Source organism: Cibotium barometz, chromosome 19, assembly GCF_041138505.1.
Source record: "Cibotium barometz isolate CiBa-2024 chromosome 19, ASM4113850v1, whole genome shotgun sequence".
In the NCBI taxonomy this organism is placed as follows: domain Eukaryota; kingdom Viridiplantae; phylum Streptophyta; class Polypodiopsida; order Cyatheales; family Cibotiaceae; genus Cibotium; species Cibotium barometz.
Genome location: NC_141064.1, coordinates 28,162,141 through 28,189,168, shown reverse-complemented (window position 1 = coordinate 28,189,168; position 27,028 = coordinate 28,162,141). Strand labels below are relative to the sequence as shown.

At 44.1% G+C, this 27,028-nt stretch overlaps 1 protein-coding gene across 1 annotated transcript in view; it reads left to right on the top strand.

Annotated features, from left to right (window-relative positions):
* The first annotated feature begins 4,776 nt into the window (after positions 1 to 4,776).
* Positions 4,777 to 27,028, top strand: part of LOC147628412 (uncharacterized) — a 68,448-nt gene continuing 46,196 nt past the window's right edge. Inside the window, exons 1-8 of the mRNA XM_086813534.1 lie at positions 4,777 to 5,486; positions 6,807 to 6,944; positions 7,052 to 7,240; positions 7,364 to 7,501; positions 7,600 to 7,718; positions 8,095 to 8,233; positions 8,347 to 8,476; positions 21,217 to 21,296. Coding sequence (XP_086669660.1) covers positions 4,962 to 5,486; positions 6,807 to 6,944; positions 7,052 to 7,240; positions 7,364 to 7,501; positions 7,600 to 7,718; positions 8,095 to 8,233; positions 8,347 to 8,476; positions 21,217 to 21,296 — 1,458 coding nt within the window. The 5' untranslated portion in view covers positions 4,777 to 4,961. The remainder of the gene's footprint in view (positions 5,487 to 6,806; positions 6,945 to 7,051; positions 7,241 to 7,363; positions 7,502 to 7,599; positions 7,719 to 8,094; positions 8,234 to 8,346; positions 8,477 to 21,216; positions 21,297 to 27,028) is intronic.

Sequence of the window (27,028 nt, the reverse complement as noted above, 5' to 3'; positions counted from 1 at the left end):
GCGTTAACGACAAAATGCCGCCCGATTCTATGGGAATACGAATAGGATACGAACATACACTAGCCGCGTTACCGACCATATGTCCGCATTTGACAAAGGGAAGGGAAGGGAAGGTGACATCGCCATAACGATACTATGCTTGCCGCGTTACCGACTAGTACCGCTACGGCGTGCCATACTTACCATAGGACACAGACTAGCCGCGTTACCGACTAAGTGCCCCAGGGTAAGTACCATTTCGAAGAATGGCCTTACACACACACCTGTCGTGTGGCGGGCCACCCACATCCTGCCGCGCATTGCGACAATGGGCGGCTGCCCGCACGAACACACACCCACACACACATCCCTCGTGTGGCGGACCACCCACATCCTGCCGCGCATTGCGACAGTGGGCGGCTGCCCGCACGAACACACCCACATACACACACACACACACACACAAGTTTCATTACCTGTGTATGCTGTCAGCAATGAACTCCCAAAGGGCCCCCCGGGCCCATATATATAGGAAATTGTACCCCGCCGGGCTAGATGACGACCCCGACGGGACCCGCCGTGTTTTGCTTTTATCCCGGCGGGACCGCCGGGTATAGCAAAAGCCCGGCGGGATTTTATCCGGTTACCAGGTCGCTTGCCACCGGCGTTTTTGAGAACATGTTAACATGTTAATAACATGTTAACACATGTTATTAACAAAAAAAATTTTGTGATCACGTGAATATAAAATCATTGCACACATGGCTAATGGTATAAATGAAGAGGACTTTATTTAAAATAATACAATGATTTGCTAAAATAGTAAACAATTTGATACCCTCAAAGGTAGCATGGCGACAATTGATGTAGGCACTAGCTATTAATATCACTAGCAAATCGGCAATAGATATCTTGATGGGAATACAACCAATATGGCTATATTTGCACTAAAAAGTACTATATAAATGGTGGTTAACATTAAGATTTCCACAAGTTGTAGTTTTTGTTATTAACTATCCTTGATCATACTGCGTACATGTACTACCTACATGGCTCTCTCGATTTTGGCTACTCACACTAGTAATAGAGTTTGCCTTATATATCACTTAGTGTTGTAGCACATTGAGCTAGTAATGCTACTTCAACGAAAAAGTTTCGTTTCTCAATATTCGAGCTACTCAGTGATGTATACATTAAGCTAGTGTTATTAACACTACATGTAAACAGTTATTCTCACATGACTATATAACCCGCTGCTCACCACTCAAATGTGAACTTCATAGCTATGGTAAGGACAACATTATAAGCGTGTTATTACTATGCTATACATATAATGCATGAACAAGTGTGTAGTTGCTACAAGCTTTAGATACTACGGAGCTTTAGATAGTCAGGACATCATTATAAGTGTCTTATTACTATGTTAGCCATCTAATGCATGAACAAGTGTGTAGTTGCTAATCATGTTACGATACGTATGAGCTTTCATAATGATAAGGTGTTGAGTATTGAGGATATAAATATAGTAGCTCTACGTATAGAAAAATGGCATACTACGACTCTATTAGGAAATCAAGAATGTCATGGTACTTGAAAAGTACATGATTGGTAATCATTATAAAATAGATAAAACACAATATTGATGTGCCTAAAAAGGCGATATTAGTAAAGATGCCTTGGCCATAACCTTGTCAGTAGTAGTTGTGGTTATATTTTTTAGGGGTCTAAAATTAGCAACCTTTGCTAGTCCTTTTAAAGCCATGAATATCACATAATACATCACCATTCTCACTTATAGCTGGGTTGGTAAAGCACACTTTGCAAACATGACTAGATTCTAGCTCAAATTGATGTTTAGCTCATATCAATGATGGCGGAAACATTAAGTAAATTAGGAACAATAGGTTTCTTTACATGTTTTTTAAAATATTACAACACTAAAAGTTTTTTTTTTGGATTAGCTCAGAGCAATGGTTGTAGTATAGAGTAAACTAGCAATGGTTATAGCATAGAGTAAACTACTAACTAGAGATTCTTTATCCATACATTCATTTACATGTGTATTGCAAAGGTGGTTTTGTACAAGTCCAATTTACTTACCTTATTTGTTAAAAGAAAAATAGAAACTTGTCTTTCACATTAATGCGCACATACTATCATGCACATGTTAGACTTTTTTACCCCTTAGCATTAAAGTCATAATTTCATCAATGCTTGAAAAATACTCACTTAAGTGATTTGAGATGTATATGATTTTTAAAGCACCTCCTAAAAAATGATACATTCAATGTGGTTGAAGAATCTATGTTATACTATAATTTTTTGACATCTAACATCAGCCTAAGGAGTAGCCTTATTTATGTTTGTTATGTTGTGTGATATCAATCACACGTGGGGATGAGGTGATAACACTTGTCTTCCCACATAATTGACATTAGTTCTAACTTGTGTCTCCTATGGATGGTGACATCTAATATCAGCCTAAGGATAGCCTTATTTATGTTTGTTATGTTGTGTGATATCAATCACACGTGGGGATGAGGTGATAACACGTGTCTTCCCACATAATTGACATTAGTTCTAACTTGTGTCTCCTATGGATGGTGATATGTATAGCCTCTCCCCAACTCTATAATGGTCAGTTGATGAAAGATATGACAATTTCTTCTTCTACTTCATATTTATTTACTTATACGATATTTTCTCATTAAGCTAATTTCATTAGTGCTCATATGACATTGTAAACAAGACAATTATGACCTTTTGTGTAAAAGGTCTTAAAAGCTAATCTAATTTGTCAGTTCAATCCAAAGGGAATGTCTATGCAAATGGGAGGGTAAAGCTTAAACACACACACACACACACACACACACACACACACACACACACACACACTCGCATTGTTTCATGGTTGGGAGGTTGGAAGTGTAAAGAGGAAGCTAAAGGGGAGTTGATGGGAAGCATGAGTAGGTGAGCTGAGAGGGTTGGGAGGTGAATGAGTGGTTAGTTGCCTCATTCAAGGCATCTGCCACCACAAGAGTAGACTAGTACTACATAAGCTCCATAAAAGAGTAAGCACAATAGTAATTGCAAGTGAAAGAGTGAACATACTTTCTTGTTTTTTTCCTACACAAATATTTGCCTTTGAACTTTCAAGATTCCACGCCATACATACAAAAAGATTACCCATTAGTTTGCCTTTGAATTTTCAAGGTCCCAAGCCTTACATGCAATTGTGTCTTTAAGCCTATTTTTATTTGTGTGTGTGTAGGAGTGTGTATAGTATCTAAAGTTTTATAACTTCTTGTGTTATATTTTGTGTGTGTGTGTGTGTGTGTGTGTATAGTGTCTAAAGTTTTATAACTTCTTGTTTTTATATTTTTTAGGTGTGTGTGTGTACAATATCTAAAGTTTTATAACTTCTTGATTATGTAAAGTTGGGTTTGCAAGGGCCCAATGCAAATAATATTGTACAATAAAGTGCACCTTCATGGTTGGTAAGACTTTATAGACATTGCATTTTTTGTAAGATATAACAAAGTCAAAATGGTGCAAAAGAGACATGAAGGTGTCATTGGTAAAGAGGATGTGAAGAAGTGATGCAAGTGGGAAGCTATCATCGTGTTGGGACAAGTGCTAGAAAAAAGCTAGCTTTCATAAAGCGAAATTGAAGGCAACCCTAAAGCTTAATTGGTTTTTCATTTGATAAAAAAGGGTATGAACAATTTTGTGACTAAATTAGACCTCAAACTCAAGGCCAGGGCACAAAATTTTATGAGCTTTGATCAGGTAAAGATGGGTTTGAAAGGGCAGAATGCAAAGTGTATTGTACTATAGAGTGCACCTTAGTGGGGTTGGAGATTGATAAGACCTCAAAGTACATTACATTGTAAGATACAAAAAAGTCAAAACGGTGCAAGATGTCATTGGAAGTGGTGCAAGTGGGAAGCTTATCATGGTGTGGGGTCTAGTGTCAAAAGAAGGTATCTTATATAAAGGGAAATCAAAGGCATACCTCAAGCTCAACTGGTTTTTTCAAGTAATAAAAGGTATAATTGAATTTGTAACTAGATTGGACCTAAAAATCAAGGCAAGGCACAAAGTTTTATGACTTTTGATCATGTGAAGCAAGGGCCAAATGGAAAGAGTATTGTACTATAGAGTGCACCTTCATAGGGTGGTTTCTGATATGATAAGATCCTAAAGTACATTGTAATGTGCATTGTTTGCAAGATACAAGAAAGTCAAAACAATGAAAGGGAGACTAGGATGTGGAGAAGTGGTGCAAGTCACAAGGGTGGATTCAAACCCTATACCTCTGTTTTGAGAGGAAAGGGCGCTCCCATAGCTAAATCTACACAGTGAATGCCTTTATGTCTATTTTAACACTTTCTATAGGCTAGTTGGCTCATGTTAGAGACAGATCCCTCATGGCCACAAGGGGGCTCTTGCCCTGATGTATTTACTACTCACCCCTTAAGATCCATTTCTCATGATGTAAAACCTCAAGTGTGCACCACCATGGCCCTCATCATATAAAATCATTGTATGTGAAGATCAATTTACTACTATTTATTATATTACTTATAATAATTGATCACATAAGTGGATATAACATCTATAATTATTTATATTTATATATATTTATATATATAATTGATCACATAAGTGGATATTATATTTATATATTTGGTATGTTTATCTATACTTTGCATGGATGGCCACGTCGGCATTTTGTCACGTGGAAAGCGGTACCTTTGTTAACCCAAAAGCACAAGCGTGTCTCTGTCTGTCTTTCTCTTGCAGTCGCCATAGCCGAACTTGTCCAGCTTGGTTTTGGCAGCTTGCACGCCTAGCCGGGCGTGACTTTGCCCGCCCGTAGATATCTCCCAGATTTGCTTGCATGCTTCCATGCACTTCTTTCTCTTGGCATGTAAGGATCCCACGATACTGTTTGAGCTTCCATACATTCCTTTCTTTGTATGCTTGCCCTAAAACAGAACGGCATAGCTTCCATGGATACCAGCACCACCACTAGCTATGGTGGGTTTCCTGAGGCCTTCAGTAATGGCGCTTCCTTTGCTGCCGAAAACGGTCATGAAATCAACCACGGCTGGCAGAAAGTTACCAATCCAAAGAAGAACAAGCGGCATGAGGCGAGATCCAACAAATTAGGCCAACCTGATGCTGCCGGATCTTTGCGCGGCGTCGGCGGGCCGGAGAGCAAGGTTTTCCATGCTCTGGAGCGAGAGGCGGAGGAGAGAAGATCCCACAGGGAAGCCCTCCTTCGAGCGGCGGCAATTGGAGCATCCACACCAGCCAATGCGCAATCAGACAGCGAAGCTGATGAAGAAAATCATCACCAGGCAGAGGCCAATGGCACAGCAAGCAATGGAGAATCAGAAAAAATCAAGCCCAAGAAGCCGAAGAAGATCAGAGTTACAGTTTCAGAGGCTGCATCGGCAATTGACGCATTCGAATTGGCTGCTTTTCTAGCTCAGATTTCAGTAAGTGTTGTGCAGTCCAGCTTCTTAGCTGGAAAAAACCCTCTTGTTATGTAGGTAACCATGCGCTTTGCTGTTCTGGAATGTCTGTAACCATGTGTTACACACGCTAAGGTGTCTGCAGGTGGAACTCTACATCATGTATGGGTGATCCACGCTGTAAAATCAAAACCCTCACACAGGCACAGGAGCTTTGACATTCATGGGCAGTGATCATATTGTTAAAACACACCAACATTTTATCTTCTTGCTTAAGGAGTGTCATTTGAAGCTTCTAAACTCCTTTCTAAGGCTTTGTATGTCCTGAAGACGGCTCTTGTAAGACACTCCCTCCCTACACCCTGGCTCTATCACCAATTTCCCCTTGGGAAATGGAATTTCAGAAACTCATTGCAACCTGTATTAGATGCTTTGCATGATCTTCATTAAGAATCACTTCTTAGTATAGATCTGTTTTGCTCTTTTCTATGTAAAAAATAAAAATAAAAATAAAAATTGTAAGCTTTAAGCTTACAAGGCAACAGTAAACATGACCCAATAACATGCTTTTAAATACATTTGTAAATTTGAGGGGATTTCAAGTTGGTAGGTCATGTTTGCTATGTTACACCTGTAAATTTCAGCTTCAAAATTTTGATATTGTCTTGTTTGCTTGAGATCATGGCTTATGAGCTGCAAAATCTTGAATTTGAGCCTGATAGTTTTCTTATGCTCTAGCAACTTGGCGTTATGTATGCTTGTTTAAAAAGTGTGTTCAGTCTAATAATATTGATAGTAGGTTAGGTGAGCTTAAAATTTCTCGGATTGATTCACATGTTTTTGGCAAATTTTCAATTGTCATTAGTTGTGATGTTGGCGGGCTGGTTATATCTCCTCATTCCCGACTAAAGAGTCGGTGGGCTATGAGTGGTTCTCTCCTCGTTCCCTACCCTGATATTAGGTGGGAGGTTTTCCAAGGAGCCTCACACTTTTTCATTTCTTGTTTTTCTTGGGAAAAAGTCCTTCTATTAGTTACCGAGAAAAACAGCCAAAATGGCTAAGTACAAATCCGTCCCCAAATGGGAAATGAGAGTCAAGATGAACAAAGGGGAGGATGCACTTCTCCTCCGGCTGGCCACTCTAGGAGGAGAAGGCTATCTCTTACAATGGAGGGAGGGGGAAATAACCACACAGGTGGTCTATAATGCCAAGTGGGTTTGCCACCACTATCTGTAAGAAAGGGACCGTGCTGCCAGATCCGGAAGAAGGCCTCCCGACGCTTTTCATTGATTGTTTTTGTGGTGGTGTTTGAATGATTCTCACCAAGGTGGGTTTACTGACCAGGAATCCTTTGCTGAGCTGCCGGATGTGCAATTAAAGCGTTTTGCGGATTACTTTGGAAGGGCTTTTACTTCAGTCACTCCTACACAGTTTGGATGGAATAAAATTCTAAAGGAATCATCAATATCAATGGCTGTAGAGGTAAAGTGTCATTTACTTGATTTTAAAGTGGATGGCTAGAGTGCCGAATTTGCTACTTCCATTGAATGTGCAACATTTTAACTTGCCGTCACTGTTTCTTGCCGCAGATACCATTTTGTTACGTTTCTGAATCTGTAAACAAAACCGCGAGTGATTGGTTGGCAGCAAGGCCCTTAGATGCTCTTGGGGACTTCATAATGTGGGGATTGAACGATGTTGTGAGTGATATGCAGCCCCAGCAAGGAAGCCACAAGGGTTCAAAAGGGGTGTCCACTCAAGTTTCAACAAAAACAAAGGCAATGACTATTTCTTGACTTTAACTGCAGAAAAAGGAATCCAATCTGGACAAACTTTTGAATGCCATGAACCTGATTTGGACAAATGCTGCACGTTGTGAGCATGACACTAGCTTTCTGCAGGTTGGTTTACTGGCTGTTCTAGCTCTCGCTTTACGCAGAAGACCAGAGGCCTTGTTACAGAAGGCTGTAGTAGTAAGGACGAGCTCGCAATTTCAAGGCCAGGAAAAGCTAGCTATGCTGGCATGGGCCTATGGGCAGGTCAGATTTAGTGTTTTTGTGTTGTTGTCTTGTGGTTGTAGCTTTAATACTTGCAGCATTGGCTATTTAGTCTCTAATGGTGGGAGCTGTTTTTGCAGGCAGCACAAGGAGATTTGGTTGTGGGAATGCAACTTTGGGTGCAAAATCTGTTGCCACTTGCATGTGGGAAAAACAGCACACCAGCATCTAGAGATGTTGCACTGCAGTTTGCAGAAAGGTCGGAAACATTTTCTACTTGTGCACAGCAGGTCAACTTGTATAAGATTTATAATTTTAAAGAGTAGTCTTAGGGTCTATGGATTACACAATCATGGGTGGGATTGATGGGGGACTCCCCATCGATGCTGTGCTTTGCCCTGTGATGGCCATCATGGGAGCTTGTCAAATTCTGTCAGCTTTTTGACAGGCTGTAAAGGCCCTAATTGCTGGGTTATTCAAAGTGATCTTCTCATAGAAGTGTCCCCCTTCCCTCCCTCCCTCTCTCTCTCTCTCTCTCTCTCTCTCTCTCTCTCTCTCTCTCTCCCCCCCCCCCCCCCCCCATATTTTTTGCTCAAGCTCTTTTTGAGAGGCTGAAGTTGGTCTGGTTTATTCAGTATACTCTTTGTCAACTTAAAGAAAGCTCGACCGGTTCTTCAAAATGGTGCATCACGGAAAGGAGAGAGGCTTGTGCCTCCAGCTGCATTGGACTCTGTGATGCATGTCTCATTTCCATCTGACATTGCACGAACAAAGGTTTTGTTTTGATTAATTTTCTGATACCTTTAACAATGATGCCCTATATTTTATTGTTTCCGAGTGCATGGAGGTTTGAGGAGTGGTATTGGAATCAACTTTTGGTTCTGCAGGCAACAGAGAGGTTCCAAGGAATCTATCCTTTGGTTAAAGAACTCGCACTTTATGGACCTCATAGAAGCAAAGCAACAAAGCTCATAGCACAACAGTTGTTTCCCTTGTGTCTTGAAGCTGCTTCTGAAGGTGAACTTACCTTCGCCATGATGTTTTTGTTTATTTCCCGAGAGAGAGAGAGAGAGAGAGAGAGAGAGAGAGAGAGAGAGAGAGTCACGTGCACACACATGGCCATATCTAATCCCTGATTTAGGCATCAGTTTAAGGCTAGTTTAGGGCATCATATAGGCTCAGGAAAAGATCTACGTGGACATTTATGAAGTCGGCCAGCAGTACAGCAGCACCATCATGAAGTCGACCAGCATTAAATGTTGTATACTTGTCCTTGTTTCTGGCTGACAGCAGTCGGTCAGTAGAAGGGGTCTTTTTGGGGCCTATATAAGGCTAAGCCACCATTCAGCATAGGTATCTTGCTCCCTCAAGGAGACAGGTCATTAGGCAGTCATAGAAGTCCATAGGGCAGCATGTAGGAGGTCTAAAGTCTCTATTTTGGGCAGGTCAAAGGCCTTATGGAATAAGTAAAGGCATACATACATCTATTTGTACCATAATAATATATTCAATACCAACAGCTCATCTCTCTTTCTCTCTGTGTCTTATCATTGTGTTAAGCATTAGCATGTTCCTCAGTAAGTAGGCTTAGGGCTATGGATTAGTACAGCAAGGCTTTTGTGCATGCAACATTGGTAGCAGAGCATTAAGCTCAGCCCAACTAAGCACTAGTAGTCCCAAGGAGGTGGAGAGATCCATATGAAGAATGCAGTTAGGGTAGCAGTCATGGAGCAGGTTAGGCATCAGGCAACACCAACAGAAGGCAGCTCTGGGAGTATAATGCTCAAAGGGGCATATCAGTTAGCTCTGAGGAACATTTCCAAGGGTGGAGCAATATGCAGGGTCATGTTCAGCAGAAGACCATGGATGTGTTAAAGGAAAGGGCATTGAAGGCATGGGGAGAACAGTGGAACAGATGCATAGTCCTTAACTAGATTTGGAGTGGATCTGAGAAGTGCAGGGTTTTCAGCCATAGTGTCAACGTCAAGCAGTCAAAGTTTCAAAAGAAAAAAGCAGTCAAAGTTCAAAGTTAGAAGTCCAGGGAGGAAGTATGACAGGTTTCCAAACCATCATCAAGTTTAGGAGGAGGGGATGTCATGTGCAGACGTGGCCATGTTTAATCCTCTATCTAATCCCTTATTTAAGCGTCAGTTTAAGGCTAGGTTAGGGCATCATACAGGCTCAAGAAACGATCTACATGGACATTTATGAAGTCGGCCAGCAGTCCAACTTCATCATCATGAAGTCGGCCAGCATTAAATGTTGCATGCTTGTCCTCGTTTCTCATCGACAGCGGTTGGTTAGTAGAAGGGGTCTTTTGGGGGCCTATATAAGGCTAAGCCACCATTCAGCATATGTATCTTGCTCCCTCAAGGAGGTAGGTCATTTGGCGGTCTCTATTTTGGGCAGGCCAAAGGCCTCATGGAATATGTAAAGACATACAGACATTTTTTTGTACCATAGTAATATACTGAATTGTTGGGGATGGAGGAAGCTAGCCAGCACACAGACACACACGCAAGCTCAAGCACATAGAGAAAATGTGAGCTCTGGAAAGATGTACTTGATAATGATTAAAAATGAAAGTAGTAAAAAGCATAGGGCTAAGTGCCCAACACACGAGAGTGTTTTCACATGGGAAAAAACCTGTCCAGCCACAGGGAAAAAGTGCCCGTGAGTAAGCTGGGTTCACACCTTGGTCGAGTGGACACGACCAACAAACCCCCTCAAATGAACAGTGTGAACAGGTAGCAGGGTGTTAAACTTGTGAATGCTGCCCTCCACAGTAAGAGTGATCAAGAGAGATCATAATGGCAAAGATGAACTACAGTGACAATGGAAAAAGCAAGCACTATATGATGGGGAAGATGAGAAACCCCAAAGTCATAGTGCTAAAGCTAGAGCATAGTAGTACATAAACGTCTCACTTGAAATGCATGTCAAAGATCATGTGTACATCAACTGCATCAAATCAAGAGGCATTGCATAAGCTGCATTAGGAGAAGGTGTGTTATAATATCCTCCAGTAAGGAAAGTAAATATAATACCCCCCTCAAGGTAATCGAGAACTGATATGGGATTAGACAGACGCTCACAGGATGTGGAGTGCACAGAGTATGGGAGATATTTGGTAGATATGGGGACTGCACATGGGTTGGCCATACTTAATGGCTTGCAGAGGTTTCCGTCAGTAGCTGGATTTACTTGCTTTCCACAGACATGGTGCTAGCACAGTGGATTATGTTATGGCTATGCCGAGCTTTGTTTCATGCATTGAGGACTTCACAGTTGGATCTCGGCCCATTGGGGTAGTAGTGGATCATGCATTGTTGACATTGACCATCTCCTTTCACTTTAGCACAGCTCAGAGGACACGAGGGGTAGATCACACTCGATATACTTTTACTTCAGAGACTGATGCTGTCTACAGAGATGGGATTTATAGACGTATGTACACAGAGGAGCCAGGGAGACCTTTGGAGGAGCTGACCCATATACTGACAGAGACTTTACAGGATGCAGCGAGAGAGGCATATCAACATACTCACCCTGGACAGAGACAGCGTTCTGCGTGTATGCCCCAGAACAGCTGGTATGATGAGGAGTGCAGAGAGACAAGAGCCCGACTGCAGCGGGAGGTTGCTTTGGGAGTCACTACTCACCGACAGTCACGTATTGCCTTCCGGCGCCTTGTGCGAAGGAAGAAGCGGGCCTTCCTTGCTCAGCTAGAGCAGGAATTATACCAGCTGTTCTTGAGCCAGGATTCGAGGGAGGCTTGGCGTTTGTTTCATGAGTCCTCCCCTGCTTTGGCCATCACTTCTACAGAGGTCTGGGGTAGTTATGCAGCATCTCTATATACAGTTCCTGGACAGACACCTTTTCCTGACCCGCCAGCACCATGCCCACAGACATGTTCTTTCTTTACCGCCGCAGAGATGGTAAGGAAGGCCATTGATAGGATGAAGACTGGGAGAGCATATGATCATGATGGATTGGTCGCTGAGCACTTTATTCATGCGAGAGACATGCTGGCAGAGCTTCTAGCAGTGATGTTCAATCGTGCTATGTGTGAAGGCTTACCCACCATCGTGCCTATCTTCAAGTCAGGGGACCCTATGGAGCCAGGGAATTATCGCACTATTATGATTGGTCACACACTAGCACGATTGTATGCATCCATTCTTGAGCAGCAGTTGAGTAGATGAGCAAAGAGAGGGCATTCGAGCAGAGGGACAGGCAGGGTTCAGGAGAGGTTTCTCTACTCTTGACCACATCTTGTCTCTGCGGGCCATTATTGAGGAGGGCAGGTCGCATGGGCGACGGATTTATTGTAGCTTTGTGGACTTCCGCAAAGCATTTGATACAGTGCCCAAAGCCAGATTGATGAGGCGATTACAGGAGATGGGGGTACCCACAGAGCTCATATGGGGGATTATGGCTTTATATAGATCAGTTGCAGGGCAGGTACGCACCCCAGAGGGGGTCTGTACTTTGGTTCACTCCACTAGCAAGGTTGCCCGTTCTCTCCTTCATTGTTTGGTATGTATGTGGATGAGGCTTCTGCCTACATTGAGAGATTGGGGGACAGAGGAGCCCAGCTAGCAGGTACATGGATCCCACTATTGTTATATGCTGATGATATTGTGTTGATCTCTGACTCCCCTGAGGGTATGCAACGTCATCTGGATGCTTTACATGAGTTTGCACATGATAGTGGATTGTATGTCAACCTTGGCAAAACCAAGGTTATGGTGTTTAACACCACGCCACAGTGGGTTAGGCGATCAGTTCCCACATTTACATATGGGATACACATGCATATACATATCTTGGGGTAGTATTCAGTGGGCCAGTGTTTTCGATGAGGAGAGCAGCAGAGACTAGATTGACTAGAGCACATGCAGCCCTGGGTGGTTTGGAGAGGATGTGTTCGCAGGTTCAGTTTCAGGAACCTCGAACGAAACTTTGGCTTTTTGACACTCTAGTGACATCAGCTATGCTTTATGGAGTGCAGATATGGGGACCTTCAGTGGGCCATCACAGCGCAGGCGGGTGGAGAGGTATGGAGAGGCCTTTGGTATCTATGATTGCTAGGATCATTAGAGCCAAGGCCTCGGTACCTCATGAGATTATTCGAGCAGAGCTGGCGGCTGCCCCTTTGGTGATTGAGGCCCTTACAAGATCAGTCTCCTACATACATGGCTTGTGGGATCTCCCCCGAGACAGATATGCACGCCTCGCCCTTGAGTCCTCCCGACAGTTAGCTTTACAGGGAGACACGGCTTGTTGGTATGGACAGATGACATCTTGGTTCCAGGCACATGGTTTTAGCATGGACAGATTGCCTCCCTTCTAGTATTCTCTGGAGGCACCCTCTCTCACTCTCACATGGATAGAGATTACCAGACTCATCCGTCAGGATTTAGTTCAGTTGGACACTAGGAGGACATGGATACAGCCGACTGAGGAGCTGGGCACGAAGATGGCTTTCTACAGAGAGCATTTTCTTCAGCTCACAGCAGATGGTTTTGTGATCAGATCCAGTTATGTCTACTTGTCTCATGCAGTACGATGTGCTATTGGTCAGATTCGCACATCCTCACCAGCTTGAGATTGAGATTGGCCGATATAGAGGTATACCAGCTGAGGCCAGGATATGTCGAGTATGCCATGGGGAGCCAAAGACAGAGCTGCATTGTATATGTCATTGTACTACATACTATGAGATACGTGGTCGTTTCCACTGTTTATTCAGAGAGGGTTTTGGACCACTTTCCAGAGTCATGGGGTACCAGGACCAGAGGTGTCTGGGATTGTTCTTGCTTGAGCTGCGGAGATATAGAGATAGCCTGCTTAGGCGCACACAGAGCCAGACTCAGAGGCACATTACAGACTTCTTTAGTCCAGCCATCATTGCGCCTGATGGACCACAGCAGCAGCAGGACATGGATACCGCCCACACCAGCGGTACACTGATTGATCGTGCGACTGAGCTTGGGTGGTCGAGACGCCCATGACTACGGAGGAGGGCATCCCAGCATAGACGGAGGTTGCAGCGGCGGATTTGGATTATTCTTGCGAGACATGCGGGACACCTAGTCAGGGTGCTGACCACAGAGGATATTGAGGAGATCCGCCAGCGTCCGATGCGGCACATATTATGAGATGGAGGCACCTCCATAGTGTACCCCCCGTCCCACATGATATTGTATCCCCTCACTGTACTCCACTCACCTCCATTTCGTACCCCCCCCCCCACTATATTCACACCCTATAAGGGTTTCTGTTTACCTTCCAGTTCCAGTTTCATTTTCTAGGTGCCAGTAGTATCATCTTTATTTTTCATTTTCTGGTTTTTTATCTAGACATTGTATCAGATCCACCATGATGTAACTTTTTGGTCTCATAGGTCATTATGGCCTTTTGAAGACGTTAATATAACATTTCATTTCATTTCATTTCTCTCTCTCTAATGTTGCATGCGTGAAAGCCTTGTACTACTAATTCACAGCCCTAAGCCTACTTAGGAACGAACATCTTGATGCTTAACGCAATGATAAGACAAAGAGAAAGAGAGATGAATTGTTGGTATTCAATATATTACTATGGTACAAAAAGATGTCTATGTCTTTACATATTCCATGAGACCTTTGGCCTGCCCAAAATAGAAACTTTAGACCTTTCTCTCTTTTGAGGGTCACTAGGGATGGTTTCATAGAGGGGCAAGGACCAGATAAAATCCTCAAACACAAACACAGACATAGACACTATCGGGGTAAAGCAAGGCTGCCCCTAGTCTCCTGCTCTATTTGGTCTATACATTGACGAGATCTTGAATTACACAGACAAACAAGGAGGACCAGGAGCACATTTGGCAAGAGTCTTGATACCGATCCTCTTGTATGCAAATGATATTGTTCTTATTTTTGATTCACCAGAGGGAATGCAGAGGCATTTGGATGCATTACGGGCCTTTTGCAAGGACTCGGACCTCACTGCTGTGAACCTTGGAAAGACCAAGGTCATGATCTTTAACACCTCCTCACAGTGGATAAGTAGATCTGCAGTACAGTGGAGATCCTGTGGAGTATGTTACCTCATATGTATACCTTGGGATCACCTTTGCTAGACCTCAGAGTGTCCAGCTCTCTCAGCATCTCCTCTGAGGTATCATAAAAGGTTGTTTGGCGGTTGCCCGTCCGGGCATTAAAGTCCCCTAACAGGATGATGTCTCCATCCCTAGAGAACTCCCATATGTCATCATCTAGCACAGAGAAAGGAGACTGCCCTCTAGGTGCTACATATGTCGATGTACTAGGATCAAAATAGCATATGGCAATATACAGGAATCTGCCTGTGTCGGCCCTCAGTTTCACCCACATATATCTGGTCTAATCATCTCTCCGAACGATGTGTAGAAGCGGTTGCAGCTCCTCTCTGAATGAAAAGAACTGCCACCCCCCTGATCCTCTACTACTGTGTACCGATCTCGTCCCTACTCTGCAAGCTGTCTCCCATCTGTATCCTGTCATCACCTGTGGCATCATCTGACCAGGGGCCTGGTGAGTCTCCGAGTAGAAGACTATATCTCTATCTCTAAAGCTGTCCTCAAAGGCACCTACATCAAGTCTAAGGGATCCATTGCAGTTCCAGGCTGCCAACTTTAATTTGGTCCCATAGGTCTCGCACCGTCATGTAGAGCGTTGCTCCATTATGACCACCCTCCCTCTCTATAAAATGCTATCTTTCCCTTTTCTCTTGCCGCCCTAATCTCTGGCATGACTTCCTTCATATGTGCAAGCTGTGAGAGTAAGATCGTCACCAAGAAAAATGCCTGTATTCTTTAAAGTGGGTCGCCTCTTCAAGAACTCCTTCTTCGCCTCAATAGAGGGGAAGCGAAGTATGAGAGAGAGAGAGAGAGAGTTGTATTAACGTCTTCAAAGGCCAAAATGACCTGAGGCCAAAAGGCTACATCATATCCATGAGGTACATCATCTTGGGTACAAAATAGTAATAAAGAAAGATAACAAAAATCTAGAACTAAAAATCTGATCTAGGTACATGAGGAGAGAGCTCTCATATCACCCTAATACATCCCTCATGGGCCGTTGTGACATGGTGCTCAAGGTGGTAAAACTAAGCTGGCGCGAGAAGGTCCTGTGATGATGGGAGATGATGGCCCGGATCCTCTTGGCGTGGGGGGGTAGGCATGGGCGAGGGCCATGGGGTTTGGGGCGTCGAGCTTTGCATAACTTAGTGGCTCTGTTGAGTGTCACACCTCTTGGCGGTCGAGCTCTTGCACTAGCCTGTGGTCTGGGTATGATGGGTGGATCGGCCCTCGGAGTGTTGGTATGGAAGAAGTCGGTGAGAGCTCTCTGTGCTGGTCCTCGAGCAAGTACAGCTGACGTGGATCTTACTAAGGACTCCTTGTGTCTACGGAGCTCTAGAAGAAAAAGTCCCAGGCGCATCTAAGTCCCATGATCCTGGAAAGTGGTCCGAACCTAGCTCGGAAGAGGCAGTGGAACCTCCCCCGAATCTCATAGTATACAAGGCATCGGCATATATAATGATCCTTTTGTCTCGGGCTCTGTGTGACAGCTGGCATATCCTGAGAGAGAGAGAGAGAGAGAGAGAGAGAGAGAGAGAGAGAGAGAGTCTATGTCTGTGTTTGTGTCTGAGGATTTAACTGGGCCTCGCCTCTCTATGAAACCATTCCCAGTGACCCCCAAAAGAGACAAAGGTGTAAAGTCTCTATTTTGGGTAGGCCAAAGGCCTCATGGAATATGTAGACATAGAGACATCTTTTTGTACCATAGTAATATACTGAATACCAACAATTCATCTCTGTTTCTCTCTTTGTCTTATCATTGCGTTAAGGATCAACATGTTCGTCCCTAAGTAGGCTTAGGGCTGTGAATTAGTAGTACAAGGCTTTCGCGCATGCAACATTAGAGAGAGAGAGAGAGAGAGAGAGAGAGAGAGAGAGAGAGAGAGAGAGAGAGAGAGAGAGAAAGAAAACTATATTAACGTCCTTTAGAGGCCACATCTGACCTATAGGACTAATCAGATACATCCATGTGATTACATTCCACTTCGGGGGCAACAAAATGAAAATAGAGATAAAACTAAAAATAGTTCAAATTCCCTACATGACCGTAGGAGAATCCTAGATAACATGAAGGATTTCTCTAGCAGCTACTCTTCATTACTACCATGTTTGGTTGTCCTGAAATCTGCAATAACAGCTCTACCTCTACGGTAGACTGCCCATTTTCCTTGTTTCCTTGCTTCGTATACTTTATTGAGTTCTTGTTTCCTGTTTTTTAGTTGTGTGGCTGTGAGTTCATCCGCCATCCACACCTTCGTTCCCTTAAGTGACCTTGTTTGCTTCATGACTTTAATTTTGTCTTTCATATCTGCGTACCTCAAAACCACATGTTTTCCTTTGATTGCCACTGAGGGATCTCCAATGTCGATGAAAGGGATAGCTCTGCACAGCTTTCTTTGTAGAATCTCGCATTCCGGGACATAAGTATCATTCGCGATCTCCTCGTCCTCCAATACCTCCACCTGTTCCCAACCCTCTGACAAGCCACCCACCCTAATTTCTTTTGCAATCCATTGCTGCTCGTTCTCTTCATTCATCTGTGATATTACTTCTTTAATGAGAATTTCTTTCGGCTGTGGATCAAGTAAATTTACCTGTGTGGTTTCCTCCCTGTTTTCTTTTTCGTGTTGTTGTTCCTTGATCTGTTTCTCCAGGGTTGAAAGATGTTGTTTTGTCTGATGTAGTTCATTTTGCAAGGCTGAATTTGTTTGCTGAAGATGTTGAATCATGCTCAGGAGGTACCGCTCCCATGGTGATGGTTTTTCATTGGGTTTGGTAGGAGGGGAGATAAGGGTTTCGGAGAAGGTTTTCTTGCTGGCCATGTCAAACTGCTGGACTGTTTGAGAGGTTTCTCTTCACGAACCCCACCCCCATGAGGTGCATGCCCTTACCTGCTTGGAGGTGGGTTACAACCCTACCCTACAACTAAGGTGCGCAGGTGGGCAATAGGTGCACAGGTGCGTATGTGAGTAGCAAGAGAGATGGGCAACGGGAAAGAGAGAGAGAGAGAGGGAGAGTTATGTTGCTGCCTTGGGACGTGAGCAAGGGCGGGTGGGAAAAGCGAGAGAGAGCGAAGGCGAGCGAGCAGGTTCGAAGAGAGATAGTGAGCGAGCGAGCAAGCGAGCACAGCGGGAGAGAGAGCAAAGGGCAAGGGCGGGTGGGAAAGGGGGGCGACAGCAGACGGGTGGGAAAAGGGAGCGAGCGAGCAGGTTCGAAGAGAGATAGTGAGCGAGTGAGCAGGCGAGCAGCGGGAGAGAGAGCGAAGGGCAAGAACGGGTGGGAAAAGGGAGCAGGCGAGCAGCGGGAGAGAGAGAGAGAGAGAGAGAGAGAGAGAGAGAGAGAGAGAGTTCATGGATTTAATTTGGCCTTGCCTCTCTATGCAACCATCCCCAGTGACCCTCAAGAAATGTTCTCCATAGGATTGAAGCGTCACGGTGAAAGCTGGGCTGGTATCCATGTCCGGTTTATATGAAGCCGCGCGTGTGTGTGTGTGTGTGAGAGAGAGAGAGAGAGAGAGAGAGAGACTTTTATTAACATCTTCAACAGACCACTAGGGTCTATGAGAGAAAAAAGATGTTACAAAGTATCCAAGCGTTACACTGATCGTGGTAAAACAGAAAAATAAAACACTGGAGAAAGACTACTAGTTACAAATGCAAGTAGCATCCTAAGGAATACATCATCAAGAACACAATAGCACGATGACCCAAGGTCCAAGGAACATCATCATCCTCAGGAATTGTGTAAAGGGCATCAATGTCCACATGTCCTGTGTGGGCATCTCTGTATCGCTGGAGCATCTCCTGGACTTATAGCTGACGGGCAGAGTGCCTATGCGGCCGAGTAGGTCTTGGGTGCCTAGCTTGCTGCATCTGAACCGCCTGGTCTATGGTAACCTCGAGGAAACGGAGAGGCTCGTGTGCACTGTTTAACTCGTTGGAGAGGTGGGGGGTCCTGGGTGGGTTCCTCTCTCAGGTGGTGGCGAGAGGCTTCCTGGATGTGGGAGAAAAAGTTCGTGATCCGAGACTGCGAGGTATCTGTGCCGGGCACTGTCGGCGTGATCCAAGCAGCTGGTCCTTGTGTCCACACAACTCCAGAAGGTAGAGCCCAAGACAACGCTGATCCGGGTAGTCAGTGACTCTGGATAATGGCCCAAAACCCTTGTTGAACAGACAGTGGAATCTCCCACGTATCTCATAATACACTGGGCATCTGCAAACATAGTTCTTCTCAGTCTCCACCTACAGGGTAACAAAGTGTGCATATGCGGTATCAATACCCTCAGGTCTCCCTGTCTCCACTCTAAGCTTGTGTGAAGGGACCCGGATCTGTCCAATAGCTATCCTCATGGCGTGTGACATATGTTGGAATAGCTACCCAGGCTTCTGAATGAAGCCATCAGTTGTGAGCTGTAGAAACCTCTGTGTAGAGTTGCATCTTGGTCCCAAGATGCCTGGGTGCCTGCCGTGTGATATGGGTCTCCAGTCGTGATGAGAGGTCAGCTCGTATGAGGCGGTTAATCTCCTGACATGTGAGAAGCAAGAGGGAGGCATCCAAGCTACAGTTGAAGGGTGGAAGGCGGTCAATCTGGAAACCATGTATGTCAATCTGGAAACCATGTATCTGGAACCATCTTGACACCCTAGCATACCATGAAGTGGGCTGACAATCTGCTGTGAGTCTCTGTGATGACTTAAGTGCTAAGCATAGGAGTCTATCATGGCCCAGGGTGTAGATCCACTGTATATATGTCACTGTCTGGAAGAGAGCCTCTACTACCAAGGGGAAAGCTCCAAACTCTGCTATGACAACCTGGTGTGGTATTGATGGTTTGCTTCTGATCATCCTTGAGTACATCATGACCTGCAGCCTCTCCACCTTACTCCACTCCATCCGCCCAAGATCTGGTCCCCAGAATGCTGCTCCACAAAAAGCTGCCGGTGTCACGAGAGAGTGAAAGAGCCCCCTTTCGTACTGGGCTCCTGAAAATGGGCCTGAAAACACTGTCTTTCTAGGCAGGCTAGGGCTGCATATCCCCTCATGAGGCGGGCCGAGGCAACTGGTTTCATGTTGAAAATGGGTCCCGGGAATGTGACTCCAAGATAAACATATGAGTCCACAATCTCCACTGTTTCACCTCCATAATCAAAACTCCTGGCACTGCTCATGGCTTTCACTACGGGGCTGGATGTGTTAAAAACCATAACCTTGGTCTTGCCCAGATTCACCGTGAGATCCCATTGCTCACAAAAGTTTTGCAAAGCCTATAGATGGTGCTGCAATCCAGCCACTGAATCTGAAATCAGCACCATGTCGTCGGCATATAAGAGGAGAGGTATCACTAAACCCATAGTACTTAGGAAACGTGTTTCCTACGGGGAAGGAAACTTGGAAACGTTTCTGAAATGTTTCCTTGTAGGAAACGCGTTTTTTTCAAGCAATTTTTTTGACTCTTTTTTTTTTGTCCCAAACCCAGCGCCGAAATGTGTGCGACTCTTTTGATAAAGTTTTTTATGTAGTGTTATGTATGGTTTTTTTTTTGTGGCATGGAATGATGGATAATTGGATCATGGATTATGGACAGTGGACCAAGGTCTATGAATCATGAACATTTGACATTGATGATGGATGACTATATGGTTTTTGTTATTTGTGATTCAAAGACTGTAGGCTTCAAATTGATGTTTCCATGTATTCTATGCATTTAGTGTTATTTTTACATATTGTACATGCAAAAACCTGTAGGTAGGAAACTTTGGGTTGATTTTATGAAACCGGTTTGACACTTGTAGGAAACCCGTTTCAAACAACCCCCTAGCTACGACTATGACTGGACCATAGGTCAAGCGGGTCTTTTGGATTGGGATAATGGTGTTGGTGGACCAAGAGGGTGGGAAGCCTTGGCAAAGGGCTAGGTTAAAGAGATCGGCAAGGAAAGGGGCAAGGGTATCACATGCATGGGAGATGTGCTCAGCTAGGAGGTCTTCATGGTCCATGGCTTTGTGCCATGCTTCACCTTTTTTATGGCTTTGGTTACGTTTTTGATGGTGAACAAGGTGGCTGAGGTAGTGCGAGGAACATGAGATAGATTCGGTGGAGTGGTTTTGCGAATTTGGTATAGGCTTTGAGCATGCCTATGCCAAACAGTTGGGTCTTTGATGGAAGTAGGAGATTGGCACTCTAGAAGTTTCTTCCAAGCCTCCTCACTATCCTTGCTAACAAGCAAGCGATAGATTTATCCTCTCGTTTGATGAGAAAAGCTCTCTTCTTCCCTCGAGTGAAGCATTGGAACCTCCTCTGCGCTTGACGGGGGGTGATGTGGCCCAATGCTTTGTGTTGGGGGATGCTCTTTCGTACTGCTCGGCATTCCTAATCATACCAGCTATGGTATGGCATGGATCCACACGGGGGGGAGAGAGAGAGAGAGAGAGAGAGAGAGAGAGAGAGAGAGAGAGAGGCTCTCTATGCAACCATCCCCAGTGACCCTCAAGAAATGCTCTCTATAGGACTGAAGCTTCACGGGGAAAGCTGGGCAGGTATCCATGTCTTGTTTATATGAAGCTGTGTGTGTGTGTGTGTGTGAGAGAGAGAGAGAGAGAGAGAGAGAGAGAGAGAGAGAACTTGTTTGAGTACCTCTTATGTTGTGTAGATGTGCCTGCTTTGGCCAATGAAGCGTGCACTATGATTATCTGGTGCTTATCTGAGAATGGAGATTGTTTCAAGCAGTGGGTGAGTTAAAGAATTTTCTGAGTACAAGCTGCAAATATAAATGAATGTACAATTAACATGAGAGCACAACTTTTTACTTCATGGTTCATTCTAGCCATTGATTGTGCACTTGATAAAATGCTTGCTTGCATTGTTGAGGTTAAGTGAGGAATGTTTGAATGCATCTGATCTAGTACTCTTGTTACTTGGCATTCACTTGAATTTCCCAATGTGTATTTTCCTTTAATCTTAGCAATTTTGGTTTAGACTAGCTAGAACTATGTTTGTGAGAATTAAATTTCTATATGCTTGACTAATATCCCAAAATTAGCATCAAAAAGTCCTGCTCTGTACTTCTCCATCAGAGTCCCAAGTGCTCATGGTTTCACCTTCTTTGTTATGTTTTGTGTGTTGAGTCAGGATTGAAATAGGGATACGATGTGGAATAGACTAAAAGATAGCTGTTGACAGACTTGTGTCACAAGAGAGGGAGAAGGGTAGTTGCTGAAGGAGTGGAAGCTGCAAAATTTCGAATGAAGCATATTGCCTTTTTATAGTTTCACAATGACCACCTCGTAGCAAGATGTTAGTGAGCTGCAGCCATCTGATCAGCAAGCCAGGTCAAGACTGCCATGTGGCGGTCAATATGCTGTCCCGCACTTAGGCATCCTTCCAAGGAGTTCCGGAGTTTTGTGTGTCCCCCAAAGGTGCTTACAAGCTTGTTAGTGTAGTGAACATACTCCAATAGCTCTCTTGGATGTTGCCCAGTGACCTGTGTTCCATGCTATCTTCTCTTTATGTCCAATCATATCTCTTCCTAGTGTCCACTGTCCCCCCAATGCTCGGGCTACCTTCCTAGCGAGTGGTGTGTTTCCCAAAACACAACACCCGAAAGTGTCTGTCCACTGGTTACCAATGCAGTTAGTTGCCTGGACAAGTCAGCTTTCTCTTCCCTTTTCTGGTGCCCAAGCTTGCTACCAATTATTGATGTGTGCATGTTGTCTTGCCAACATGTCTAATCTGACCTCATGAGCAAGAAGATTTGTGGTTCAATCCGAGGTGGGAGCAATAATCCCTAATAAGAATAGCGAGTCAAGTGGAAGAAGCATAGAATGTGGCATACCTATGAGTATGCAGGATAGAGCCAGACATCAAATAGTAGGCGATGTGACCCGTGGCACTGCCACGTAGCAATGATGATGTGGCAATGGTTAGGTGGCATTGATGATGTGGCAGTCGGGTATGGCTGGCCAACAGCAATACTACTGGCCAGCTAGGAGCAGTGCGTTTGTCTGTAGTAGGCGAAGTGCTAGCCAAGAGTGTACAGTAGCTCATAGAGTTGTGATTGTACTTGAATTTCAGTTATACGCGGGTAGCATTTGCTGTCCTCAATGTTGGACTTCACAGAGCGTTTCTTTGTAGTAGGCGAAGTGCTAGCCTAGAGTGTATGGTAGGTTATAGAGTTGTGATTATACTTTAGTGGTGCATATGCCCTATCAACTACCTTTTTTTGTTATAATACTTCTTTCTATTTGTTATGATTCTTAGTCCTAGGCTTCATTATGGCTAAGTTTGCCTTGTACTTTAGTGGTGCATATGCCCTATCAACTATCTTTTATTGTTATAATAGTTCTTTCTATTTGTTATGATTCTTAGTCCTAGGCTTCATTATGGCTAAGTTTGCCTTGCATCTCTGAAGTTTAATAGAAACTCAATACACAGACGTTTGTATGAATGTATGCTCTTATCGGTGTGTCGATGCGTGGGGGGGGGGGTGTGTGAGTTTTGTCCACCTCGTGACATTAGTGTGTGCGAACACAGGGCTTGTGGTGGATCCTCAATGACCGGTTCACTAGGCTTCGGCCCTACATACTTGCGAAGGAGACTCACATGAAAAGCATTGTGTATATGCCAATGACTAGGCAATGCCTACTTAAAAACCACTTCATTGATCTTCTCGATCACTCGAAAAGGCCCATAGTACTTGGTTGCAAGCTTAGGGTATGCACCCTCTTTGCCAGGCCTCTTTGCAAGTCCTGTGTTCTCAAATTTAGCAATACCTAGTCATTCTTTTTGACATCAAATTGCCTTCTATGCTTGTCGGCAGCCTTTTTATGTTTGTCTTGTGACCTTGCAATGGCTGTCCGCACCTGAGCAAAGGCAATATGCAAGTCTCTTAACATACTTATCAGTTGTAAATATCTCATCCTTTGTGCGAAGGGTGGGTGGCAAAACCACCTTACCATAAACAATCTCAAACAGGGCCTTTCCCATAGATGCATGCACCGTGTTATTGTATGCAAATTCCACTAGCGGTAAGTATTTCTCCCAAGAAGACTTTTGATCCACCACATAACATTTCAAGAGATCCAATAGGGCTGAATTTGCGGCCTCACTTTGTCCATCCGTTTGAGGGTGATAAGCTGATGAGAAGTTCAATTTGGTGCCCATATTATCAAATAAGGTCCGCCAAAAGAGACTTGTAGTCCTGGGATCTCTATCCCCCACAATGGACTTTGGCATTCCATGATGCTTGAACACTTGTGCAAGATATATTTTAACCATATGCTCAGCTTTGATGGTTTCCTTGATTGGCAAGAAGTGAGCTTGCTTGCTAAACTTGTCCACAATTGTCCAAATAGCATGATTACCTTGTTGGGTCCGTGGCAAATCCATAATGAAATCCATTGTAATACTTTCTCATGGCTGCGTGGGAATAGGCAAAGCACACCTGGTGCCTTTTGCCTATCAAATTTCACCTTTTGATAGGTGATACAAGCATGTGCTTCTTTGTCCTTCTGCATACCTGGCCAAACGAAATACCGCTTAATCATGTGCGTAGTAGGCATTATGTCTCTTATGACCAGCATATGGAGAAGCATGGCACTCATCCAAAACCTTTTGCCTCATGTCAGATACCACACATAGGCAATTATCTTTCACAAGATAACCCTCTTTAATCACATATGAGGCATGTGCATGACCAGCTTAGCCATCAGCTCAGCCCAAATAGTGGCAAAATTAGCATACGTATGATACAAATCACGCATGCAAACAAGTCTCCATGAGAGACAATCGAGATGGCTGCTACATATGGCTTTCGTAACAATGCATCTGCCACTACATCCTTCTTTCTTAGGGTGTGCAAGATTTGAAAATGAAACATAGAGAGGAAATTGGCTATCCTCATATGCATCTCTCACAATTTAGTTTGGGTAAGAAAATACCTCAAACTTCGGTGATCTGTCTTCACCGTGAAATCAGTCCCAAGAAGATAATGTTTCCATATGGTTAATGCATGAATTACAGCTAAGAGCTTTTTCTCATAGATGCCAAGAGAGAGCTCTGCATCATGCAATCTATGGCTCCCATAAGCCACGGCATGTCCCTCTTGATTTAGGACAGCTCCGATGCAATTTCTAGATGCATCACATTCCACTTTGAATGGCTTTTGTAAATCCGGAATGATCAACATTGGACCATGTGTAGTTGCATCTTTCAATGTGAGGAATGCATCCCTCTACATCAATCCATTTGAATATAGCCTCCTTTGTGAAGTCATGCAAAGGAGAAGCAATCCATGCAAAGTGCCGAATGACCTGCGGTAGTAAGAGCATAATCCAAGAAAACTACGGATCTCATGTCCTTATCTCAATTTAGGTCAATTCCGAATTGCATCAATCTTTGCAGGATCCATCCGCACTCCATCTTTGGACACAATATGCCCAAGACAGTGTATCTCTGACAAGAACAACTCACTCTTCTTTGTATTTATAAAGAGTTTATGCTTACGGAGTTCTTCAAAAACAATTGCCAAATGAGCTCTATGCTCTTCTTCGGTTTTTAATGTCATCAAAGAAGACACGTGTAAATTTCCTATACCCACGGAACATGCGATCGATCATTCTATTGAATGTAGCCGGGGTGTTGGAATTAGGGTTGCAGGAAAGCACACAAAGCTTGGAGAAGAAGAAGCAAGAATGCACACAACACAAAGTGTATTAGATTGTGTCAATGTACAAAAGATAAGTTAGCCCTAGAATGATGGGCGTATATACAAGCCGGGGGAAAAAACCTCCTAAAGAGGGAAAAAGTACCCCGGCGGTCCTAAGTGTGTTCACACACATCACTGCCTATGTATATGGCAACAAATCCCCCCTGGGAGTGATGGTGTGAACGAGAGCTGGCACTCATGTATAGGGGAGTGCCATGGCCGAAGTAGATCAATCCACAAAGGGGAGTAAGCCCAAAGCTTTGCGGAAAGCTTCAAACTTCTCACGAGGAAGCGCCTTTGTGAAAAGATCGGCGAGGTTGTCCTGTGTTGGCACATAGGCCAAGCTGATCTCTCTTGCTGAGAGTCTCTCCCTGACATAGTGATAATGCACCTCAATGTGCTTTGTGCGAGCATGAAAAACTAGGTTTCTCGCAACTGCCAATGCGCTCTGACTGTCAGTGTAGATAGAGGTGGCAGACTCCTGTCCAACACCCAAATCAGCCACCATAAGCCGTCTGAGCCACACACACTCAACCGTAGCTGTGAAAGCTGCCCTGTACTCAGCTTCACAACTAGAAGTGGCCACAGTAGGTTGCTTCTTGCTCAACCAAGATATGCATGAGCTACCGAGCATGAAACAAAAACCACTTGTGGACACTCTTGTGTCATAGCAACCAGTCCAATCTGAGTCCGAAAAAGCATGTAAATATGGCGGCAACGATCCCCCCTTGGGATAAAACAACCCAAGATGTATGGTGCCACTCAAGTAGCGAAAGATGCGTTTAACTGCCTTCCAATGCTGAGACCCTGGGCTATGCATAAACCTGCTTACCTGTGAGACTGCAAACTGAATGTCTGGCCTCGCAATTCATACATAAATGAGGCAACCAACAGCTGTCTGATAGAGTGTGATATCAAAGTGATCTCCAGCATCATGAAGACTCAACTTCAAACCTGTCTCCATTGGAGTAGCAATAGGCTTGTAGTCTTCAAGGCCAAATCTTCGCAACAATGTCTCAATATACTTTGTCTGACACAAAGCAATACCTCCATCACACTGCTTAAATTGTATCCCCAAATAATGATGCAAATGCCCCAAATTTGACATCTCAAAAGAAGCATTCAAATCAGCCTTAAAATCAACAATATGACTCTCATTTGGTCCTGTGAGCAGCATGTCATCGACATAGAGAGCAATGATTAGATGTACATCATCCACACATTTAACATACAAAGTGCTTTCTGTTGGACTATTCTGAAAACCATGTGCAGTCAAATATGTATGTATCTTTTCATACCAAGCTCGTGGAGCTTGCTTTAAACCATATAAAGCCTTTTTCAACCTGCACACTTTGTTTTACTGCCCTCTTTGAACAAAACCACGAGGCTGCGATACATACACCTCCTCATGCAAATCTCCATTCAAGAACGTAGTCTTTATGTCCAACTGATGTACATTCCAACCATTATGAGCTGCCAATGTACAAATGCTACGAATGGTAGTCATATGACAAGTGGGAGCAAAGGTTTCATCAAAATCAATGCCCTTTTCTTGAGCATAACCCTTTGCAACAAGTCTAGCTTTATAGCGATCAACACTGCCATCTGGCTTTTGTTTCAACTTAAAAACCCACTTACATTCAATGGCCTTCTTACCAATTGGCAAATCACACAAAGACCATGTACCATTCTTCATTATAGCATCATATTCACTTTGCATTGTAGCCAACCAATTTTGTGATTTTTGTGCCTCATCAAA